This window comes from Vigna unguiculata, chromosome 10, assembly GCF_037176805.1.
Source record: "Vigna unguiculata cultivar grain cowpea cultivar isolate G323 ecotype 2 chromosome 10, ASM3717680v1, whole genome shotgun sequence".
NCBI classification, from domain to species: domain Eukaryota; kingdom Viridiplantae; phylum Streptophyta; class Magnoliopsida; order Fabales; family Fabaceae; genus Vigna; species Vigna unguiculata.
In genome coordinates, this window is record NC_140801.1 from 12427764 (window position 1) to 12451206 (window position 23443).

General features: G+C 42.7%; 2 protein-coding genes and 1 pseudogene across 2 annotated transcripts; 2 read left to right on the forward strand and 1 right to left on the reverse strand.

The window, feature by feature from the left end:
* Window positions 1-7453: 7453 nt before the first annotated feature.
* Window positions 7454-7882, forward strand: LOC146882154 (uncharacterized). Its single transcript, XM_085667298.1, has one exon. The coding sequence runs from the start codon at window positions 7454-7456 to the stop codon at window positions 7880-7882; it is 429 nt and encodes a 142-aa protein (XP_085523424.1).
* A 6109-nt stretch (window positions 7883-13991) lies between these two features.
* LOC114165258 (uncharacterized) lies at window positions 13992-15626 on the reverse strand. Its single transcript, XM_028049915.1, has 2 exons — window positions 14693-15626; window positions 13992-14587 (listed from the first exon to the last, which is right to left on the reverse strand). Exons 1-2 carry the CDS (start codon window positions 15624-15626, stop codon window positions 13992-13994), a joined length of 1530 nt encoding a protein of 509 aa, XP_027905716.1.
* Window positions 15627-16703: 1077 nt separating this feature from the next.
* LOC146882155 (uncharacterized) lies at window positions 16704-22733 on the forward strand (annotated as a pseudogene).
* Window positions 22734-23443: the final 710 nt, after the last annotated feature.

The window sequence follows — 23443 nt, forward strand, 5'->3', positions numbered from 1 at the left end:
GCATAACCACGTACTCATAGTGGCCATACCTCGACCTGAAGGCTGTCTTCTGCACATCATCAGCCTTTACTAAAATCTGATGGTAACCTGATCACAAATCTATCTTCGAAAACACTGATGACCCATGCAACTGATCCATCAAGTCGTCAATCCTCAGAAGCGGATATTTATTCTTGATCGTCATCTTGTTTAGTTGCCTGTAGTCCACACACAGGCGCGAACTCCCATCCTTCTTCTTCACTAACAACACTGGTGCTGCCCAAGGCGAAGTACTGGGTCGGATGAACTGTTTCTCCATAAGATCTTCTATCCGTTTCTTGAGCTCTACCAACTCTGCCGGAGCCATGCGATACGGGGCCATCGAGACCGGGCCTGTCCCTGGGACTAGGTCAATAGAGAACTCCACCTCTCTACTGGGAGGCAATCCTGGTACCTCCTCCGGAAACACATCCCCAAAATCCTGGACGACTGGTATCACAAACGTCGTCTCTCCTCTCTCCACCTCCATATGTGTGAAGATCATGTAGCACTGCGCACCGTCCTGTAGTTCCCTCATAACACCCTGAGAAGACACCAACTCAAGCTCCTCTGAGTCGGGAAACAACAACTTCTTCTTCCGACAATCGATCAGAATGCGATTGGCAGAGAGCCAATCCATCCCTAAGATCACCTCCAACTCCTGTAGAGGTAGGCAGATTAAGTTCACCCTGTACCTGCGCCCCTCTACCTCCACTGGAAGCCTAGCACACAAGGACGATGTCCTGACCAAACCTGATGCCGGGGTAGATACTGCAAGTTCACAATGCAGCTCGCATACCGGCAGACCCAGACGTTCCACACAAGCAATTGACACAAAGGAGTGTGTCGCTCCAGAATCATACAGCACACACAAAGATTCACCCGCTATCAAGCATCGACCTATAACAAGATTATCTGAGCCTGCAGCCTCTGCTCCGGTCATGGCATATACCCTGCCTGTCGCCTGAGGCAGGTTGCCTCTATCTCTCCGCTGGTTCTGGTGAGGAGTCTGAACTGGAGGGCGTGCTACTGCCCTAGCAAGGGTGGGACAATCCTTCCCGAAGTGGCCTTCCTTGCCACAGTTGTTGCACCGACGGTAACCCTCCATACGTGGGCAAGCACTCCTCAGATGAGGGCCCCCACATATGTAGCACTGCACTCGACCCTGCTGGTGAGGAAGACCCCTTGACCCCTGAGACTGATGAGGAGGTCTTTCATACGGTCTCCTTCGCTCGTCATGCCTGGGCTTGGGCCCAGATGGTCCGCCGATCCTCTGAGGCGGCTGTGGCTGCTGGGGGCGCTGGCCTTCCACCTCGCGCTTCATCTTCTCCATCACCCTGGCCTTCTCTACCAGAGCGGCAAAGTCCTTGATGGACAAAGGAGCTACCATCAAGCAGATATCACCGCGAAGCCCATTCTCGAACTTCCTGCATCGCCACTCCTCATCGAGTGGTAGGGTGTAGAAACGGCTGAGGTGTTTGAACCTCTCAGCATACTCTGTAACAGTCTTCCCTCCCTGGGCCAACTGGAGGAACTCCACCTCCTTGGCGTACCGGATGCTGTCAGGAAAGTACTCGGATAGGAATCTCTCCTTGAAAGTCTCCCACGTCACTAACTCATCCCTCTCCTCCAGGATGGATCTGGTGCTGCTCCACCAATGCTCCGCCTCCCCCGTGAGCATATAAACTGAGAACGCCAACCTGTTCTCCGCAGGGCACATCTTGGCGTCATAAATGCGCTCCAGGTCCTTCAGCCATTGGTCTGCGGTGTCAGGACTAGTCTTCCCGTCAAACTTCGCCGGGTGGTGCTTCAGAAAGTCCTCCAGACTCCACTCCCTAACTGCAGGCCGTGGTTCAGGACCGAACACAGGGGCAGCCACCCTGTTCTCCTCCAGCTGGCGGAGGGCTTCCATATGCTGCCGATGAGCATTCTCAGCAGCTACCCTCGCAGCCTCCATCTACTGCGTCACTGCCTGCTGCTGCTCAAGCGACGCCGCCTGTCGCTGCATGGATGCCTCATGTTGCTGCATCATCGCAGCACTCTGCTGTGCCATCGCTGCTACCATCGCCTCTATGGCTCTGGCGATATCGGGTGCGTCCCCCTGGGATGATTGAAAAGCTCGACGAGGAGGTGCCATAGTCCACTGGCACACAGAAAATCACTTGGTTAGACTTGATAAAGGCAAGAATTTTAACGGAATACTCAGAGACACACAGAGAAAGCTAAGCGGACAACCCAAGTCCACAGACCTAAGGAATGACCGCTCTGATACCATAAATGTAACGTCCCATTTAATTTATAAACACAATTAAAGGAAACGTCACACATAAGATAGTAAAATCACGCAGTCCTGGGGTTCCCAACATCACCCCTACAAGACCAGGCACACTACGATGCCAACAAAAACAGGATAACAGTTTAACTAAGAGTTTACAATCCAAGGACAACGAATACAGGGGCCATAGCCCTAAAGAAGACATCAAGAAGAGAAGTGTAAGATCCAACTCAGACGGCTAAGCGGTGGAATCACCATTCCCTTGTTGACCACGAGAACTTCGCCCATCTGCTCCCATCAACCAAGTCGATGATCATCGCAAGAAAGAACAGCCACATACAACACAGCCATGCAACGAAACGGGTAAGCTAGAGCCAACAACATATGCATCATAAAGTCAAAAGCATTTTTGTCATCTCACATCCAAATAATCAACCAAACATGTTATGACTCTCAATCAATACACTACGACTCGACTCGACTCATCCGGATACGTATAACTTAGTCGGATTCAGCGGATGCTTGCACTTGTGGTGGATACCTCTGCTCGACCCTGAGCTGCTCACCCCCGAGCTATATGTTACAAGTGTTACGATGAATCAAATCTCCCTCACCACAAGGTTAGCCCTTGATGAATTTTAGGCCTCCTGCTACTCTCACCACAGGGGTCAGTCCGCTCTAAGTGAGACTAACTGGCCCCTTAGAGTGTCAGGATGCAGTCCTTACCTTGAATCCTTACCTAGTTATACAGATGGGGCACCACCATGGACACCCACTAACAGGGGCCATGGAATTACGTCCCGACCACTGAAGCGCAACCCCAGAGGTCTCACCTAGAGACCCCAAGGAATTTATACGCTGACACGGACCAACATTCATAGCTCAGCAATAAACGAACATAAAATCGTATTTACATTTCCATACCAACCCTTGAGATTAATTCCTCATACGCATCATATTTCGAATCCATACCTCTGATCATCACCACCCCATGAATCTAGGGCCTCATCTCATATTAAACACGTGTCCCTTTAGTTCCAAACCACTCATTCATTTCACATGCCAATATCATACCCAACCCGTCATACGCAATTCATGAATCATGCCAAACATACCTCATATTCCATTATATACATATCACTCATCATACAATCATACTCAACCAAAATAGATCATTCAGGAACAAACAGACATCCAATCGCAGCACTGTCTCGCCCAGCACCTCGCTCAGGCTGAGGGGTCTCGCTCAAGCGAGCCACCCCCTTCGCCTAGGCGAGGGCGCAAGAACAAGAGCATGAGCAACGCGGGATCTCGCTTAAGCGAGATCCCTCTCGCCTGAGCGAGTTGCCTGCTCGCTCAAAAGTCACAGCAGGTCGCCTGGGCGACCATTCGTGGAGAAAAAGGCTTAGGCGAGCCTCTGTTAATCTCGCCTAGGCGAGACTAGCTCGCTTGGGCGAGTGTATCAGTGCCCGCCACTGTTTTCACCTGCAACAGACGCAAAGACATACCGCAAGCAACAATCCCACCGTATCATACATCTAAATCAACAGGTAAACACAAAAGAGAATCACCAAGCACACAAAACAGCATACTCGCACTAAACGAACAGAGGATTCTAGCTTCCCGTACCTGGAATAAGCTAGCAAACGACCCAACACTCCCTCGACACCGAACGCACGAGCACAACAGCTCAAGGAGCGAATGGAAGAACTGAAAGGATAGTGAAACAGAAGCACGATATGGGTTACTTGGAAGCCCTAACGGAAAGGAACGAAAAGGAACAATGAAGACGAGAATGGCTAGCATAGTACTTACATGGAGTAGGAGACAACTTCGAACTAGCTCGACAACGGCAAGTGCCTAACCCTAGCAGAACGTACTTTTGGCGCACTAAGGAAGGTGACGGCTACGATTCTGAAAGAGTGAAAGTGAGTGGGGGATTAGGGCAACATAGTAGGATCTTATATGTTGGGCCGGCCCTTAGGCCCACTTACAAGGGTAGCCCACTAACTTTAGGGCAGAAATAAAAAGGGGGTCTTACATAATTTTTCTTGTGAGACATTGTTGGAATTATTAACATTATTTCACTAGTCATATATGCATTTGAAAAAAAAAATCTAATCTTTTTATTTAATTAAAAATATCAGTTGGTTTATCAATTACAAACTTATAATTTCTCTTAAGATATTTAATTATGAAAATAAATCAAATCTATGTTTATCCAACAAATTATCATATTTTAAAGATTTTTCAAGGTTTAAACATTTTTCTTTCAAAAAATTTACATTCTAGTAACTTTATTTTTTAACATTACATAGAAAACAAAAAATATCTTCCTATATTTTAAATTGTTCAAATATACTCTTGTAAGGCCAAGTTTTCTGCCTTAATGTTTTAAGGGTTGCCCTTAGCCTAATGGGTCTAAGAGCTAGCCCAAGGAGTAAAAACAGATCCCATCTGCCCTAACGTTACTATTTCCCTCACTTTCAGAAATAGTGCCTCTTTGCCTCATTGAGCAGCTACGACGCTCTGCTAGGGTTTTGTCGCCAACAGTCTTCGAGCTAGCTCAAGCCAGATTTCCACCCACGTAAGTCAACTTCGAACTCGTACGTCACCACTGGGCAAACTTTTACCGTTAGGGTTTGGTAGTAACTCGTGCTTATTCTGTCTAACCGTTTATTTTCAGCTCTTTGGCCACCTTAGGACAGTCGTGCTCGCTGTGTTCATATTGGGGGTTTTTCCGCTTAGCTCTTTCAGGTAAGGGAAGCTAGACCTTACTATATTTCCCGTGGGGTCTGCCTATTTTACGAGCTCTTGATGATTTTATGGTCTGTGTGAGAATATGAGTGTTTGAGAATGCATATTTGAACTGTTTGGATGTGTGTGGGTGGCTGTTGCATGAGAAAGCAGTGGCGGGTGCTGGTTTTCTCGCCCAAGCGAGCTAGTCTCGCCTAATCGAGACTATCAGAGGCTCGCCCATGACTTTGTCACTCGAATTGTCGCCTAGGCGACTTGCGTTCTTTTAGAGCGAGGTGGGCCCTCGCCTAGGCGAGAAGGGACTCGCTTGAGTGAGACCTCGCTGAGTCACATGTTCCCTTGTCGCGCTCTCGCCTAGGCGAGATGGGATCCGCCTGAGCGAGAGGGTCCCCTTTGCCTGAGCGTGCCATGTTAGCTTGGGCGAGGCAGCGGGCAGGTTTTGCTGTTGCTATTGAGTGGTTCACTGAAGTGTGGTTTGTTATCTGACCCAAATGCTTTACTAGAAGGGTTGCGTGATGATGGCATGATTAATATGTTATATTTGAAATGAAAATGGCATGTTGGTTGATTGGGTATGAATTGAAAAGCATGAGTTGTATGAATTGTTGATTTTACATGATATGCATGTTATGAGGAATTCTTGATTGGTGGATGGGACATGATTAAAGTATGGGTAGGGCATAATTCCATGACTCTTGTAGTGAGAGATCTTGGTGGCGCCTCATCGGTTGGACGTAATTCCATGGACCCTCTTAAGGGGGAGTCCCTGGTGGTGCCTTGACAAAAAGGACGTAATTCCACGGGGGGTCGTGGTGGTGCCTCAGGGCCATGGCATAATTCCACGAAGGCCACGTGGTGGTGCCTCTCGTAAGGGTATAATTCCGTGAAGGCCTTGCGGTGACGCCTCATTGCTAGGACCTAATTCCACTGCCACGTGGTGGTGCCTCAGTTACGTATCCGGATAGTTAAATCTTAGGGTTTTATATGGATGGGTGTTTCACATCGGGTGTCTGTTATGTAAGTTTGCATATGAATGGTATGTTGAGTGCCTGTATGATGACTTTTCGCTAGCTTACCGTATTGTTTGCTTGTGTGTTATGCGTGGTCTCTTCCTTTGCAATGATCATTAACTTGGTTGATGTGAGCAGATGTGAGAACCCCTGGCAGTGGTGATGGTAATAGGAATGGTACAGCTTGACAGATTGGACAGGTGTTGGGCCCACTGTGGGGCCCATTACTGGAGGATTTTATTATTTATGTTTTCTTGTCCGAACAAGACCTAGTATTTGTATCTGTGTTATTTTCTGTACATTTCTAGTTGGGCCATGTGGGGCCCTTTTCTTGTAATCCGGGTATATTGAACGTCTTGTACACCTTCTTTCCCTAAACCCCGTACTCTCTGAATGTTCATGTATGTGATGTTTTATTAATTGAGGTTATTCAGTTTTTGGGACGTTACATTGATGGTATCAGAGCGGTCGTTCCTTAGGTCTGTGGACTTGGGTGTCCGCTTAGTTTTCTTTGTGTTTTCTGAATATTCTTAGCTAATCCCTGTTTTATCGAGCCTAACCAAGTGACTTTTCGATGCCAGTGAACTATGGCACCATCTCGTAGGACTCCGCAATCTTCTCAGGACGATGCGCCAGATATCGCCAGAGCGATTGTAGCAATGGTAGCTGTTATGACACAGCAAAGTACGGCAATGATGCAACAACACGAAGCATCAATGCAACGGCAAGCGGCAGCGCTTGAGCAGCAACAGCTAGTGATGCAGCAGATTGAGGCTGCTGGGGCGGCTGTTGAGGACGCTCACAGGCAGCATATCGAGGCCCTCCGCTAGTTGAAGGAGAACAGGGTAGCTGCCCCTGCTTTTGGCCCGGAGCCACGACCTACAGTCCGGGAGTGGAGTTTGGAGGACTTTCTGAAACACCACCCCGTGAAGTTTGGAGGCAAGACCAGTCCAGACGCAGCAAACCAGTGGTTGAAAGACCTGGAGAGGATATTTGATACCAAGATGTGCCCAGAGGAGAGTAGACTGGCATTCACGGTGTATATGCTCACGGGTGAGGCTGAGCACTGGGAGGACCATCTGGGTCCAGGCACAAGCACGAGGAGAGGAGGAAGCCCTACACTAGGCCCCATTTCCAGTCTCAGGGGTCTAGGGAGTCTTCTTCCCAACAGAACAGGATTCAATGCTACCAGTGTGGGGGACTACACAAGAGGAATGTCTGCCCCCAGCTTGTAAGCTTCAAGAAGTGCAACAACTGTGGCAAGGAGGGCCACTTTGGGAGGGACTGCCTCACCCTTGCTAGAACAGTGACGCGACCTCCAATACAAGCTCCTGCACAGAACCAACAGAGGCACAGAGGCAACAGGCCTCAAGCGACCGGCAGAGTGTACGCCATGACCGGAGCGGAGGCTGCAAGCTCAAGTAACCTTGTTATAGGCCATTGTTTGATAGCTAGGAAAGCTTGTTGTGTGCTATATGATTCTGGAGCGACACACTCTTTTGTGTCAAATGCATGTGTGGAACGGTTGGGTCTGCTGGTGTGCGAGCCACAGTGTGAGCTCACGGTGTCTACCCCGACATCGGGTTTGGTCAGGACGTCATCCTTGTGTGCGAGGTGTCTAGTGGAGGTAGAGGGATGCAGGTACAAAGTGAACCTAATCTGCCTACCTCTATACGAGTTGGAGGTAATCCTAGGGATAGATTGGCTCTCTGTCAATCGCATTGTTATCGATTGTCGAGAGAAGAGATTGTTATTCCCAGACTCGGAGGAGCCTGAGTTGTTATTCCCAGACTCGGAGGAGCCTGAGTTGTTATCATCCTAAGGGGTTCTGAAGGAACTGCGAGGGGTGCACAGTGCTTTGTGATCTTCACGCATCTAGAGGTGGAAGGAGGAAAGATGGAGTCCGCCATACCAGTAGTGCAAGAGTTTGAGGATGTATTCCCAGAGGAAGTGTCGGGGCTACCTCCTCACAGAGAAGTGGAGTTCTCTATTGATCTAGTGCCGGGGACGGGTCCGGTGTCGATGGCTCCATACCGCATGGCTCCAACAGAGCTGGTTGAACTTAAGAAACAGATAGAGGAACTGATGGCAAAGCAGTTTATCCGACCCAGTGTAACATCCCTAGGGAATATTACTTAAAAATAAATAATAAAAGAAATAATTATATTAAAAGTCATCTCGATAAAAATCCCAACGCGGGAAAAAAATTTAAATTCATTAAAAGAGTGCGCCAAAACTCATAACTAAATCCATAAAATGTTACAAGTTCCCAAAATTTGTATTTAAAGCATAAAATACACGTGAGTAACATCCTAGCTCTAATCCCACTGCTAGCCCTCACTCCGTCGCTTGGACATCCTTAACATCACCTGTGCCAACATCTGCTCCCGTGTAACGAATCACACGATCATCGCCATACACAAACACACAAACAAGAAAGGGTGAGCTGAGAAAAATAAAATAAGAGATATACAATATGCAAAATAAGGCATACATCCATCTTATTCATTCTACATAATTCTTGGCCAAGACCTTAACCCCAAGGCTTTATAGCCTTCAAATCACACAACTGGTTAGCCTTGGACTCGGGAATATGATGCTCACACGAACCTACCCGCTCGTGGTCCTGCCTCTACGAACCTTCCCGCTCGTAGTCCTGCTCTACGAACCTCCCCGCTCGTAGTCCTGCTCTATGGACCTGCCCGCCCGTAGTCCAACACATGTGATCCACCAGCCCCCGTACCTCCCCGCACGTGGCATCTCCCAACGTGAGTACGGAACATATGAAACTACCTCGCTCGTATCCCCACGTGAGAGTAACTGGATATGAACCTCCCCGCTCATATCATCACATGTTATCCACCATCCATGAACCTACCCGCTCATGGCACAACATCTCCCAATCCAAGCAAAGCATCTTCGTTAATTAAAACAACACACTAAGAAAGCAAAGAACAACAGTATTTTCACTTGGCTCTACCCCCGCGCCGACAGGCGAAATTGCTCCAGACCGCCTGGCGGTATCCACTCACCGCCAGGCGCCAGCGACCCCCTAGGCCACTGTTTTCTCGTCACCGCCTGGCGGACCTCACCGTGCCGCCAAGCGCCATCCCATACAGGAACCCCTGACGCTTGTCCCACCGCTTGGCGCACCTACCCGTGCCGCCAGGAGCTGTAACAGTAATGAAACCCCTCTGGTTTTTCTTTTAACAACTCAGTTGGTCTAATATGATTAGTGGATCCATTCCAGGGTCCCGAATAACTATTCTATAGAATGTACATTATGGTTAGTCTACAACTAGAATAAGTATCAACACCTAACCTTTACCATGGTTACCCCTTTATACAAGCTTTTACTATATATGAGCTTTGTTATAGTAAGGCAGTTCATCCCTTTCCAAGGACACAGTCCACAATTTAATACCCTCAATTACACTCTAAAGTACATCCCGCTGCATTAAGCCAACCTTCCCTTTCCATCAGCTTAGTATTCTTCCCCATAATTCCCCATGCAATATAACATAACCAATTATCGCCACTCCTGATTATACCCCCAATACCAAAAATTTGTTTAGTCACATTCAGCCATAGCTAGTCGCAATTTCACCAATACCATGCTTCTAGAAACCTGATCTGGTAATCACAATTCTCCTCTCTCCCTTTTCTCCCTTATGCACAATCCAAGACCATAATTAATTATACATCTACTCTTTACCACCCCTTAAATTAATCATCCCAGTATTCTATTTTCCCCAATTTTCTATGTTGCCAAATTACCAATACCCTCATCTACTCCAAATCTCTACCCTCAATTCCGCCACCAAGACCTCACGAAATAGCCCCCCTGCCGCGTCATCGCCTGGCGGCGCCTTGCTTGCCGCCAGGCGGAGTAACAGTGCCTGCACGCACCAGGCTTCTTTCACATCTGTGACAGACTCCATCCTTTTTCCAATACTCAGTTCCATTACCTCCATTCACCCAGAATTGACCATATCTCTATTAAGGACTAGTTTCCTATTCTTAATTCAATGCATATAGACTCCTTGATCTTTACCCTCTTGAATTCTCCCAAATCGGTTTATTCACGATTATACCTAGAACATTGCCATACTTCGAATTCCAATTGATTACCGCCCAACAAAATATTCAAAAGAAACTTAAACATATCAATTTCAATAATCCAAATGATTAACACGCAAACAGCATTACAAATCACCAAAAATAGTACGCAACAATGTCGCGTCGCCTGGCAGAAATTCATCGCCGCCAGGTGGTTCATGCCAAAACAAGAACAACACACCAGTCTGATGTGTCGCCTGGCGGTAGGGGATGAACCGCCAGGCGGTTTCTGGAAAAATCCAGAAACTTCAATACAATAGTGCAGAAAATGACGCAGTGATCATGCTATGATTCAAGGCATTGTACAATTATTCGATTGCAATAAAAAAAACAATAAAACAATTCCCCTAACCTAGATTCCTTGCCAAATTCTAATCGGTATGCTTATCCCTTCACAAAAACCTTCCTAGCCTTTGTTTCCAATCCAATCCTTGGTGATTTCAGCCCCACCACTTCTCTCAATCAGCCCCAAAACTCTGAAAAACCCTTGCTTATGGTGAGTACGAACTTACAGTGCACCCTTTCTCTTCTTATGACCTTCTCTCTCACAATCACTCTCACTTATTACCCTTTTAGTGCCTTACACAAATTTTATTAAAAGAATTACACCAATGCTAGTCCAATGTTTAATTACCCCTTTGTTTTCCAGCCCTTAGGTTACCTCTCCATTGGCTGCTAGGTTTCTAACCCTTTCACATTCATGCCAAAGGAAAAATTTGCAAAAAGAAATTATTTAGTTCTCAACAAGGTTTGAACCCACACTCATGCACATACCAAACCAAGGCCAAACCACTCAACCAATTCATATTTCATGATAACTCCTACAATTCTAGGAATTTATCATTACACCCCGCATTCAATATATAAATACACAAAAACGCATAATTTAAATAACATCCAAGTGGCACACATAGGACTCGAACCCAAGTCCTCACACATAATAAAGTACTCTCAATCACTTGAGCTAGTACTTTTCCACGTCATAGTTCCTCACCTTAATTGCTTTAAATGTTCCTATTACCCGTCATAATTAAATAATTAATTAAATAACTATTTAATTTTCTCGGGTCTTACATTACCCCCACCTTTAAAGATTTTTGTCCTCGAAAATAAGACTTACCAGGAAATAAGTCTGGATAGGATTGCTTCATGCGATCCTCCATCTCCCAGGTCATTTCCTGAGTAGTCTCATCCCATAGCACCTTCACGGTCCAGATTTCCTTCCCACGCAGCTGTTTCACTTGTGAGTCTAGAATTCACACCGGTCCAGTGCTCACCGTCAAATCCTCTCGAATCTGAATATCATCCGACTCCAGGACGTGAGACGGATCTGCAATGTATTTCCTCAACTGAGAAACGTGAAACACATTATGCAGATTCGCCAAGTGTGGTGGCAGAGCGATCTCATAAGCTGCAACGCCAATTCGCCTTAAGATCTGATAAGGCCCAACAAACCTCGAAGTTAACTTCCTTGATTTGATGGCCCTCCCAATGCCTACCGTCGGGGTCACTCTGAGGAATACATGATTCCCAGCCTCAAACTCTAGAGGCCGCCTCCTCTTATCTGCATATGACTTCTGTCTGGTCTGAGTGGCCCTCATTCTCTCTTGGATCCCTCTAACTTTCTCAGAAGTCTGCTGTAGAAACTCGGGACCCAACACCAATGATTCCCCATCCTGGTTCCAACATAATGGCGTCCTACACCGCCACCCATACAACGCCTCATATGGAGCGATACCAATGCTGGTGTGATAACTGTTGTTGTATGTGAACTCCACTAATGGAAGCATGTCACTCCAACTACCCATATGATCCAGCACACAAGCTCTCAAAAGATCCTCCAATGACTGGATGGTACGCTCCGACTGCCCATCGGTCTGCGGGTGGTATGCAGAACTCATCCTCAACTGCGTCCCCAACGCTGCCTGTAGAGACTGCCAAAAGCGAGATGTGAATCTCGGGTCTCTATCTGACACTATACTGGCAGGCACACCGTGCAACCTGACCACTTCCCGCACATATAACTCGGCCAATCGGTCCAACGACCATTTCTGATTAATAGCAAGGAAGTGAGCACACTTTGTCAACCTGTCCACTATTACCCAGATTGAGTCATGCCCTTTCGCAGACCTTGGCAAATGAGTTACGAAGTCCATGGCAATACTATCCCACTTCCACTGAGGAATATCCAACGGCTTAAGTGTACCCTCTGGTCGCTGGTGTTCAATCTTGGCCTTCTGGCACACCAAACACGATGCCACGAAGTCAGCAATGTCGGTCTTCATCCCATTCCACCAGAAAGACTGTTTCAGATCCTGATACATCTTAGTCATACCTGGGTGTATGCTAAGACGGCTTTTATGGCCTTCCTCCATAATCTGTTTCCTCAGTCTCCAATTCCCAGGCACACAGACTCTCTCTCTGAACCTTAGGATACCATCTGTCCCGATCCTGTAATTTTTCCCCTTCTCAGTCCCAATCCAACTCACGAATTGCTGCAACTCAGCATCATCCTTCTGTTGGTCATGGATAGTTCCCAACACATCACTAGTCAGTGTCAGAACACTGCATCTAATGGAATCCTCACTCAGCTGTATACCCAGGTTCATATCCCTGAGTTTCTCAATCAACTCCAGCTCCTTCACCATCATAGCTGAGATGTGCACCCTTTTCCGACTCAAGGCGTCTGCCACAACATTAGCTTTACCAGGGTGTTAAAGCAACTCGAAATCATAATCCTTGAGATACTTTATCCAGCGCCGCTGCCTCATATTTAGCTCCTTCTAATCGAACAGATATTTCAGGCTTTTATGATCACTGAAAACCTAAAATTGGGAGCCATACAAATAGTGCCTCCATGTTTTAAGGGCAAACACTACAACAGCTAGCTCCAAGTCGTGGGTAGGGTAATTCTTCTCATGCATCTTTAACTGTCTAGAAGCGTAGGCTACCGACCTATTCTCCTGCATTAGTACACAACCCAAACCTTGGTAGGATGCATCACAATATACCTCAAACACCTTACTGCTATCTGGAATAATTAGAATCAGAGCTGTAGTCAACCTCCTTTTCATCTCCTCGAAGCATTCCTCACATTTGTTAGTCCATGAGAAGGGTTGATCCTTCCTAGTGAGTTGAGTTAACGGACTCACCATTTTAGAAAATCCTTCCACAAACCTCCAGTAGTACCCAGCCAACCCCAAGAAGCTTCTGACTTCTGTTAGTGTCCGAGGTCGTTCCCATTTCAATACCGTCTCAACCTTACTCGGGTCCACAGCTATACCATGCGAAGAAATCACATGGCCCAGAAACTGCACCTCGTCCAACCAGAATTCACATTTGGACAGTTTACCGTACAACTGATGTTCCCTCAAAACCTCCAGCACAATTCTCAGATGACCCACATGCTCTTCCTTAGTCCGAGAGTAGATGAGAATATCATCTATAAACACCACCATGAATTTGTCCAGATACGGTCTGAAAATGCGGTTCGTATAATCCATGAAGACAACTGGAGCGTTGGTCATTCCAAAGGGCATCACGACATACTCGTAGTGTCCATATCTCGATCTGAAGGCTGTCTTCTGGACGTCCTCTGGCTTGACTAAGATCTGATGATAGCCAGACCTTAAGTCAATCTTGGAGAATACTCCTGCCCCTCTGAGCTGATCAAGCAAATCATCGATTCTCGGCAATGGATATTTGTTCTTTATCGTCAACTTGTTCAACTGCCAATAATCGACACACAGCCGAGAACTACCGTCTTTCTTCTTTACTAATAACACTGGGGCTCCCCACGGTGAGGCATTGGGTCAGATGAATTTCTTCTCTAACAGGTCTTCTATCTGATTCTTCAACTCTGCTAGTTCAGCTGGTGCCATTCTGTACGGCGCTACCGACACTGGACCCGCTCCAGGGATTAGATCAATTGAGAAATCTATATCCCGGCTGGGTGGTAACTCAGGTATCTCATCCGGGAATACATCAGCGTATTCATCCACTACCGATATTCTGCTGATCTGTTCCTCGGTGCTCCTCTTCTTTTCTTGGGCTACTAACACAAAGCAAGTAGATCCTTGCCTCATCTCTTTCACTGCCTCTCCCGATGTCATCAACTCTATCCCCTCAGTGTCTGGAAACACAATTTTGCGCCGTCCACAATCAAGTACCACATGGTTGATAGACAGCCAATCCATTCCCAATATGACCTCCAATCCCTCCAAGGGCAAACAAACTAGATTCAACTTGAAGCGTCTGCCCTCTACTTCCATCAAGCACCCAACACAGGCTAAATTTGTTGAAACCTGTCCAGATGCCGGTGTCGAGACTATCAACTCGCATCCAAGGTCACGAGTAGACAACCCTAATCTCTCCACACAGTCATGGGATATGAAGGAGTGTGAAGCTCCTGAGTCAAATAATACCAACACACTGTTACCAAAAAACAAACAACGATCCAGAATCAGATTACCTGATCGGGTGGCCTATGTGCTGGTCATGGCAAAAACCCGGCCTGCGACTCTCGGCCTGTCAGATGAGGATGGCTGAGGTCGTGATGCTGGAGCAGTCTTCCTATTAGGACATTTGTTGGCGAAGTGTCTTAGCTGGTCATAGGCATAACACTTACGAGTGCTCATGCCATTGCCTCCGCTGCTGGCGGGTCTAGTACAATCTTGTCGTAGATGTTCACCTCCACAGTTATAACATCTCAGTTTCTGTGAAGATGCAACTGGTCTATTATAAGGCTTCTTCTGTGGTCTGCCCTCAACATTATTCTTCTGTGTGCGGTTGACTCGGCTGGGTCCCATCTCCAATTGCTCGACGCTCTTGGCTTGCTCAACCAAGATCGGGAACTCTCGCACCCTCAACGGTACGATAAAACGCCTCAGCTCATGTTTGAGGCCGCCCTCAAACTTCCTACAGCGCCATTCTTCCGTCACCGTCTGGGAATAGAACCTTGAGAGGTACTCAAACCTCTCCACATAGTCCTGCACTGACAAATTTCCCTGCTGTAGGGTGAAAAACTCTGCCTCATGCTCATGTTTAGCGCTGTCGGGGAAGTATTTCTCCAGGAACCTTGTCCTGAAGCTGGTCCATGTCACCTCTTCCGCTCTGTTTAGCATCTGTTGTTGCATGCTCATCCACCAATACTCAGCCTCGGTCACCAGCAAAAATGTGGCGAAGTTAAGCTTTTGGGCCTCCGTGCACTCTATCACCCTGAATATCTTCTCGCACTCTCGGAGCCAGGCATCAGTCTCATCTGGGGTGGCCTTCCTAGTGAATTTCGCCGGCTTATGACGCATGAAATCTTCCATGGTCATAGGCCTCACAGGCGGAATCATGGCTCTTGGTGGTGCTACTACAGGTTGCATGGCATCCACCATCCTGTGGATTGCGTTAGCAATCTCATCAGCCCCAGCGGTATTCCTTCGCCTCCTGTTTGCCATTGCCTGTGCACGCCACATATTTCAGCTGTTAAAATCAAACAGCTAAAGATTAAAATATACTCTATCAAGCTTTAATAATCAATGTAAATCATCCAATTTCATACAACAAACGTCAGCTCACTCCTCAACTTTCCCAAAAGCATCAAAACGTTTGCTCTGATACCAAATGTAACATCCCTAGGGAATATTACTTAAAAATAAATAATAAAAGAAATAATTATATTAAAAGTCATCTCGATAAAAATTCCAACACGGGAAAAAAATTTAAATTCATTAAAAGAGCGCGCCAAAACTCATAACTAAATCCATAAAATGTTACAAGTTCCCAAAATTTGTATTTAAAGCATAAAATACACGTGAGTAACATCCTAGCTCTAATCCCACTGCTAGCCCTCACTCCATCGCTTGGACATCCTCAGCATCACCTGTGCCAACATCTGCTCCCGTGTAACGAATCACACGATCATCGTCATACACAAACACACAAACAAGAAAGGGTGAGCTGAGAAAAATAAAATAAGAGATATACAATATGCAAAATAAGGCATACATCCATCTTATTCATTCTACATAATTCTTGGCCAAGACCTTAACCCCAAGGCTTTATAGCCTTCAAATCACACAACTGGTTAGCCTTGGACTCGAGAATATGATGCTCACACGAACCTGCCCGCTCGTGGTCCTGCCTCTACGAACCTCCTCGCTCGTAGTCCTGCTCTACGAACCTCCCTGCTCGTAGTCCTGCTCTACAGACCTGTCCGCCCGTAGTCCAACACATGTGATCCACTAGCCCTCGTACCTCCCCGCACGTGGCATCTCTCAACGTGAGCACGAAATTTGTCAATATGTTTCCTGTAAAATAGTCGTAGACAACTCACCAGATCAATAGGGGAACATATGTTTAGGATTGAAAATCATTATATATTGACTGTGTATTTGTTATTCTGCAATATGAGAAAATAAGAGGAATTTCCAAACCCTACAACTATGCCTCTGTTATTGTTTTATAAAATGGTATTAGGAGTCTCCGTTTGAAAGAAAATCTGAAGTCAAAACCCCATTTTTTTTTCTCAAAATATGTCTGGAAAATCAACCCCAATTATGGTTCAACCAGAGGGCATTTTTAATGTTGGAATCACACTCACAAAGTCAAACTATGATGTTTGGTCACAACTAATGGATATGCATATTGCAGACCAGGAAAAAAACTTATATCTTAGCTGTCATGTGAAGCCCCCTACAAAGATGGATGAAGGATATGAGAAATGGTATGCCAGAAATAATGAAGTGTTACATACGCTTACCCACTGCCCACAAAATATGGAGTGCTTTATCAAAAGCCTTCTATGATGGAAGTGATGAGTTACAAGTTTCCCCTTTAAATTAAAAGGCTTTCTCTACTAGACAAATTAATAAGTCTCTATTAGAATATTATGGTGAATTGACTAAGATTTTTTGTGAATTAGACCATCGTGGCAAGGTGGTCATGAAGGATCCCGATGATTTAAAAGCATATCAAGATTTTGTTCAATGCCTACGGGTACACATATTTATTGTCGGATTAGATGCCATTTTTGAACAATTTTGTGGAGAAATTATACGTGAAGAACTCGTTCCTGACTTAGAAGAATGTTATGCTTTAGTACAACGTGAGGCATTGCGTCGTGCAAGAATGAAGATGGAACCTGAAAATACTGAAAGTTTAGTAATGGTAGCCAGTAATCGATCAACTCAAAATTGGCAGCATCAAAATAAAGAAAACCATGCTAAGACCACTACAAGTGATAAATGTACCTATAAATGCACCCATTGCAACCAAAATGGTTATACAAAAGATTGTTGTTTTGAGATTATAAGATATCTTGAATGGTGGGATCATAATCGTGATTCAAGAAAGAAGAATTCCAATAAAAGCCCCATTGCAGCTACTATTGAATCAAAGTCTAAATATTCAACTATTGAAAGGAGCTTTGCTTTGGTAACAACTACAAGTGTTATTGGTAAGGCTTTAAATATTTCTGAGAATAGTTTGAATAACACATGGATAATTGATTTTGGCGCAACCAATCATATGACATTTGATTTTAGACAAGTCTCTTCTCTTAAACCTCACAAAAATATGTTTGCACTACCAAAGGTAACACAACTCTAGTTATTGGAGAAGGATCTTTAACCTTCACTGATATTTTGAATTTAGACTCTATTTTAGTGGTTCTAGATTTAAATTACAACCTGTTATTTGTAAGACCCGAGAAAAATTAGAAAAAAGATAAACACATAGAAAATATTGATAGCTTGTTTGAGATTGTAGATTTATTTAGATTAAGTATTTTATTTTATTTTGATATATGATGGAATAATTAATTGATCGATTTAAGTTAAGTGTTGTTTATTTATTTTAATTATTTACTTAATTATGGAATGTAAATTATATATGTATATAAATAATTCATGCGCTTTATATAACCATAATGCGTGTAGTTTAGTGGTTAGCGCTATGAATTTGTGTGTGTAGGTATATGAGTTTGAATTTGGTCGTCCTCTTGTAGTGGTTTTAATTATTTTATTTTCTCTTTCTCTTTTGTTTTTTTTTTCTCCTTGCTACCACATAGAATAATCAATTTTATTTTCTGTTTTGGAAATCATTGCTGCCACATTATACATATATTTTAGAAGAATAAAAATGGCCAAAATATTTATCTTTTGCTTCTCATATTTTCTTTTAAGTAGATAACCTAGGTTTTGGTTTGGGTTGAGGGATAAAAACCCTTAGTTTTAGGTTCATTGAGGATTAGAAAAGAGGGAGAAGAAAACGACAAAGGAAGACTTGAGAGAAACCGTGAGGAGAGGGTGGAGCCGAGAGAGTCTGTGGTTGGTAAAGCTAAGGCAGCGAGAGTAGCATCTTGCGAAGGTAGGGGAAGCTGAACTTGTATTCTTTTTCTCTTTTGTGATTTGGTGCATGGTTAAGTTTTTTAGTTGTGCTTTACACTGTTGTGAACTTGTTCAGTGGTTTCCCGTTTACGTAAACGATGTCTGCATGTAGATATCGGGGTCACGTTGGGCTGGGTTCATGGTTCTCCACGTTTTCGTTTAGGGGCGCATGGTTATACGTAGGTTTGCTCATGGCGAATGCATGGGGTTGTAAACCTTACAAGGGGGTTTATTTCTCTTTCTACACTCTTCTTAAAGCTTGATATGTTGAGTGTTTTATTTTTGTGAGAGATGCAGTGTGTGGAGTAGAGTGTAGGTTCAGTTCTTTATTCGATTTTATTCACGGAAGTGGGGCAGAGGTTGTTCTCATATAAGGTTTTGAAAGGTGCAGTTTCCACATTTTGTCCATTAAACATTACATGAATTCTATTCACATTTCTTTTTCTCCAAATACCTAAGCTTTTCTCTTCATTCACGTGAGTGTCACTAAATGTTTGATGGAGAAGTGGTTATGGTTTCAACTTGTAGATGAGTGTAGCGACAGAGAGAGTATGTGGACAATGTTTGTAGTTTTCAACTCATTTTATAGTGAGTTCTTTGAAGTGTCAGGGGTTGTGTTTTACGTTAAAGCTTGGTATTCCTGATAACGTTATCTAGTAATTTAAAACAAATTGGTTGCATTTGTGGCATATGAAATCTGCCTCTTCTCAATTGTGGTGCAGCTTTATGTAAATGCATGTCTTTTGAAATTGGTAGTGCAACTCTAGGTTGCAAAGTTTTCATGTTAGGGGTAATCCTTTTATGTAATTGGTCAAATGCACATTCAATTTTCTTTCTCTATGTTGCAGTTCACGTGATGGTGTTGGCCCGCATGCAAATTTATTTTTTCTTCTTAAAGTTTTTTATTCCTTTTCTTACTCATTTTAGATGATTAGTAGGTGCCACATGAAGATTTGGTGTATTCCCTTTGTACCTTACGTGTTTTTAGGGGTTGCTAGAAGACCATTGCCCCACAAAAGCATTTAACCTTTTTTTTAAGGTTTGAAATGAAATTTGTTTCCTTCTTTGTGATTTTCGTGTGTAGACCACAAAAAGGTATTACCATTTCTCTCTTTGTGTAGTAAATTCTTAGCTTTTGGGGAAATCATGGTTTTGTAAACTAGCTTTTGTTCTCTTTCCTTTTGATTTATTTTTCATGTTTGAAGTGTATTCATGTGAATGGTTTTGTTGATACATCTCATGTGTTCATTGGTGCATTGATGTTCTTGATAAAACATTGTACTAGTTGTAGTACTTTCACGTGTTTGCATGGCCTAGCTTAGCGTTTAAGTTTGTTTTTCGCTTGGATGGTTATTGTATGGTGGGCCCGAGGTGGGAAATTTCTCCCAATTTTCACGTTGCCATGGTCTGCATGTACATTTGTTCATTTCGTTCAAGTTGGTGGTATTTCTTTCATAGCTTGTAAAATAGTGTTTTACATCATAGAGACATCACAAATTCATGGGCACTACAGCTTTATTCTTTTAGTTGGCCATTTATTTTAAGGAGTTAAACTTTGTGAGTTATACAACCATAGTTGCAATATCAATGTTATATCTTTTGCTTGGTTATATTTTAGTTGCATGGTTATGGAATTAAAATGGTGGCTTGGTACTTTAGCTGTTTGTTGTTTCTATAGGTTTGGAAATCATTAGTAAAGTTTGTTACTTGAATGTATAGTTTGGTAAGTTGATGGGCTTTTGTCATGAAACTTTATTTCCCATGTATGATGTGATGGTGTGTATTTTGTTGGCAATATGTAATTTTCATGTGTTGCATGTTGGGAGCATTTTGCCTTGCTGGAAAGCTCTTGGTGAAATTAAGTGTTGTGTAAGGTTTTTCGTACCTAGAGACCTAATGAAGACTCTTTCGTCTGTGTGAAGCAGTGGTAGAGGATTGGTCCGTGTGTTGTTGTACTCTCTCACCTATGTGAAGTAGTGGGGAGGGGAAAGATGTTTCGCCTTATTTTGGCTCGCTGCGAGTATAGTATCCGGTGTGCGATGCATCAACGTTTTTTCTCATAATTCCTTAAGGAATAAGGGAGACAATGTCGCAACCGAAATCGCGACGGGACGACAAACAAAAAATTAAATTTGAAAAAAAAAAACAGAGTTTGGAGTCGCCACCATAGTTTATTCTGGAAAACTACGAAAAAATCAAAAAGATAAGACAAGGTCTACAAAAAACCAGATTTTGGGTCTGAGAGTCGGTTACGCGTGGGGAAGGTATTACCCCATAACGTTCGTACTATGATGATACCTTTAATTAAATATGCAAAAGGATGTGGTTTTCAAAATATTTATTTTCCCCAAAAATAGTAATAAAAGAATATACAAAAGAAATAAAAATAATTTTTTTGTTTTTTGGGCCCAACAAGGATTAATCCTCGCTCTTACGTATCTCCATTCATAATGGAGAATTAGGGTTACGTAGTTCTTTACAAAAAAAACTATTTGGAAAATGGTTTGAATTTTTTGATATTTTTGAAAACCTTTTTATTTAAATTTTTCGTATTTTGAATTATTTTAAAATTGGTGTCACGCGACGCGAGTGCTTGGACAAACACTTGAAATAAATTCTTTTTTTTAATCTTTTATTTCTTTCATTTTTTTAATCATTTATAATTTTTTAATATTTTTTAAAGTTATTTAAAAGTGGATGTGGATGTCGTGAGCAACAAGATAGATATCAAAAAGTAAACAAAGAAAGCTATTTGTTTATTTTCAGATCATCCATATATATTTGAAAAAAAACAAAAGTTAAATTGGATGTCATGCGACACAAGTGGCCGGGCAGACCCTAAAGAAAGTGGAAAAATATTTTTTATGATTAAAAAAAATGAAAATTGGAAAAACTAAATCAAAAGATGAAAGAACTGAGAGTGACGTACCTTCAAAAATTTTCAATATCTCCTCACCTTTTCTCTGTTCTTTTTTCTTGCTTCCTTTTCTAATATTTTTGTGTTTGTTTTTCCAATAAAGATAAAAATGAGAGGTGTCTATGTGGGTGGTAATGAGAAAGAATTAGAGAAGTATAAAGAATGTTTTCTTCTCTTTTTTCTACCTCCTTCAATGGTTTTTTTTTTTAAAAGGGATAAAAAAGGAGCTGAGTAAGTGGGAGTGGTGATAGGGAAGAATTAGAGAACTGCAGAGAATATTTTTTTCTTTTTTTTCTCATATGATAGAGTGCATATTTATACTCTACCTTGCAATATCAATGCAATCTCATCCTTAATTGTAATGAGCAATATAAGGAAGAAATTAGTCATGATAGCAACACATTATGGGAATTAAATCGCAACAAATCAGAGCACAATATCAATCAAGATCAGTAATATTGATTCTAACCATTTACAAATCAGAGCACAAAATCAAATCCCAATTAGTAATATTGATTCTTACAATTTGAAAGAGATATTGCTTCTAATTATTAGAATCATATCACTAATTTCTTTATCAGGAACAAATGGTACGTTGGGTTATTGGGCTTATAAAAAAGTATGTGATAATTAAAAACAAATTGGGCTCTTCCTTTTTTTTTCTTTTTTCCATCTCTTTTAAGTATGTGATTACGATATTTAAGTATTTTACTTGGATGTGATGTTGAGTATTATTTGTCATTTTTATTGCTGTATTTCTTTTATATATCATTGTTTATGGTTAGCTTACCCCTATTTGTTTGTTTGTTTGTGTGTTTGTTGTGTGTGCGATGATCGTATAGCGTGTGTGTTATACAGAAGCAGCTGATAATGCAGATGCTTTTGGCATGAAGATGATTGACGAGAGGCTGGGGTGAACTTAGGAGTTCTTATAATTTATTTAGTTGTTTTAAATCAGATATTAAAAACTATGTAATTTTCTTTTGTTCGCAATTGTTATTTGAATTTTTTAGACAAATTGACATTTTGAACTATGTAATTTAAATCAAATTAAAAGTTTTTTTATTAGTATATTTTTAATGATAATCCTTTTTTGCTAAACATGATAATTTTCTAACTTTCCGTGACATCCCAAAATTGGGGTGTTACATTATTTGTTCCAAAATAATTACAACTTTATCTTGAGTTGTAATTTTTTGGCCTAAATTTTGTGTGTCTAAGAACGTTCAAACCAGACGAACGATTGGTTGTGGTATTAAGCAAGTGAAACTGTACTACCTGGACTTAGAGAATAAAAGCATCAACAAGATACAACAAGCTTTAATAATGAATAATTTTGAGGAAGAGAAGAGGAAATCTGAAATTTGGTTATGGCATAAACACTTGGGACATGCTTCTTTTAGGTATCTAAAGAATTATTTCCTAGTTTGTTTACACAATGTGATATTTCTAGCTTCTGCTATGATGTTTATGAATTAACAAGAAGTCATCGTGTTTCATTTCCAATGACATTGAATAAAAGTAAAATCCTATTTATGCTCATACACTCGGATGTTTGGGGTCTATCCAAAGTTCTAACTTTGGGTGGATCATGTTGGTTTGTTACTTTCATAGATGATTGCATTAGAATGACATGGGTATGCTTGATGAAATCCAAAAGTGAAGTAAAAATTTTATTCCAAAAGTTTAATAACATTATTCAAACTCAATACAATGCACAAATTCAGGTTCTTCGTAGTGAAAATGGTGGAGAATATCAAAGTCTTGATTTTCATCAATATCTTGAAACTCATGGGATCATTCATCAAACTTCTTGTCCCAATACACCTCAACAAAATAGGGCTGCAATGCAAAAAAATTGTCACATATTGGAGGTTTTCGAGCTTCATTAATACAAGCTAATATGCCTTTATCATAATGGAGAGAAGCACTTACCTCGACTGCATATTAATCAACCAGGTTCCTTCTA

Excerpts from the sequence above, each read along its gene's own strand:
- LOC146882154 (XM_085667298.1), top strand. The coding sequence starts at position 7,454 with ATGACCGGAGCGGAGGCTGCAAGCTCAAGTAACCTTGTTATAGGCCAT.
- LOC114165258 (XM_028049915.1), bottom strand. The coding sequence starts at position 15,626 with ATGGCAAACAGGAGGCGAAGGAATACCGCTGGGGCTGATGAGATTGCT. Across the intron at positions 14,588-14,692 it reads TGACAGGCCGAGAGTCGCAG|GAGCTTCACACTCCTTCATA; the intron begins GCCGGGTTTTTG and ends TATTTGACTCAG.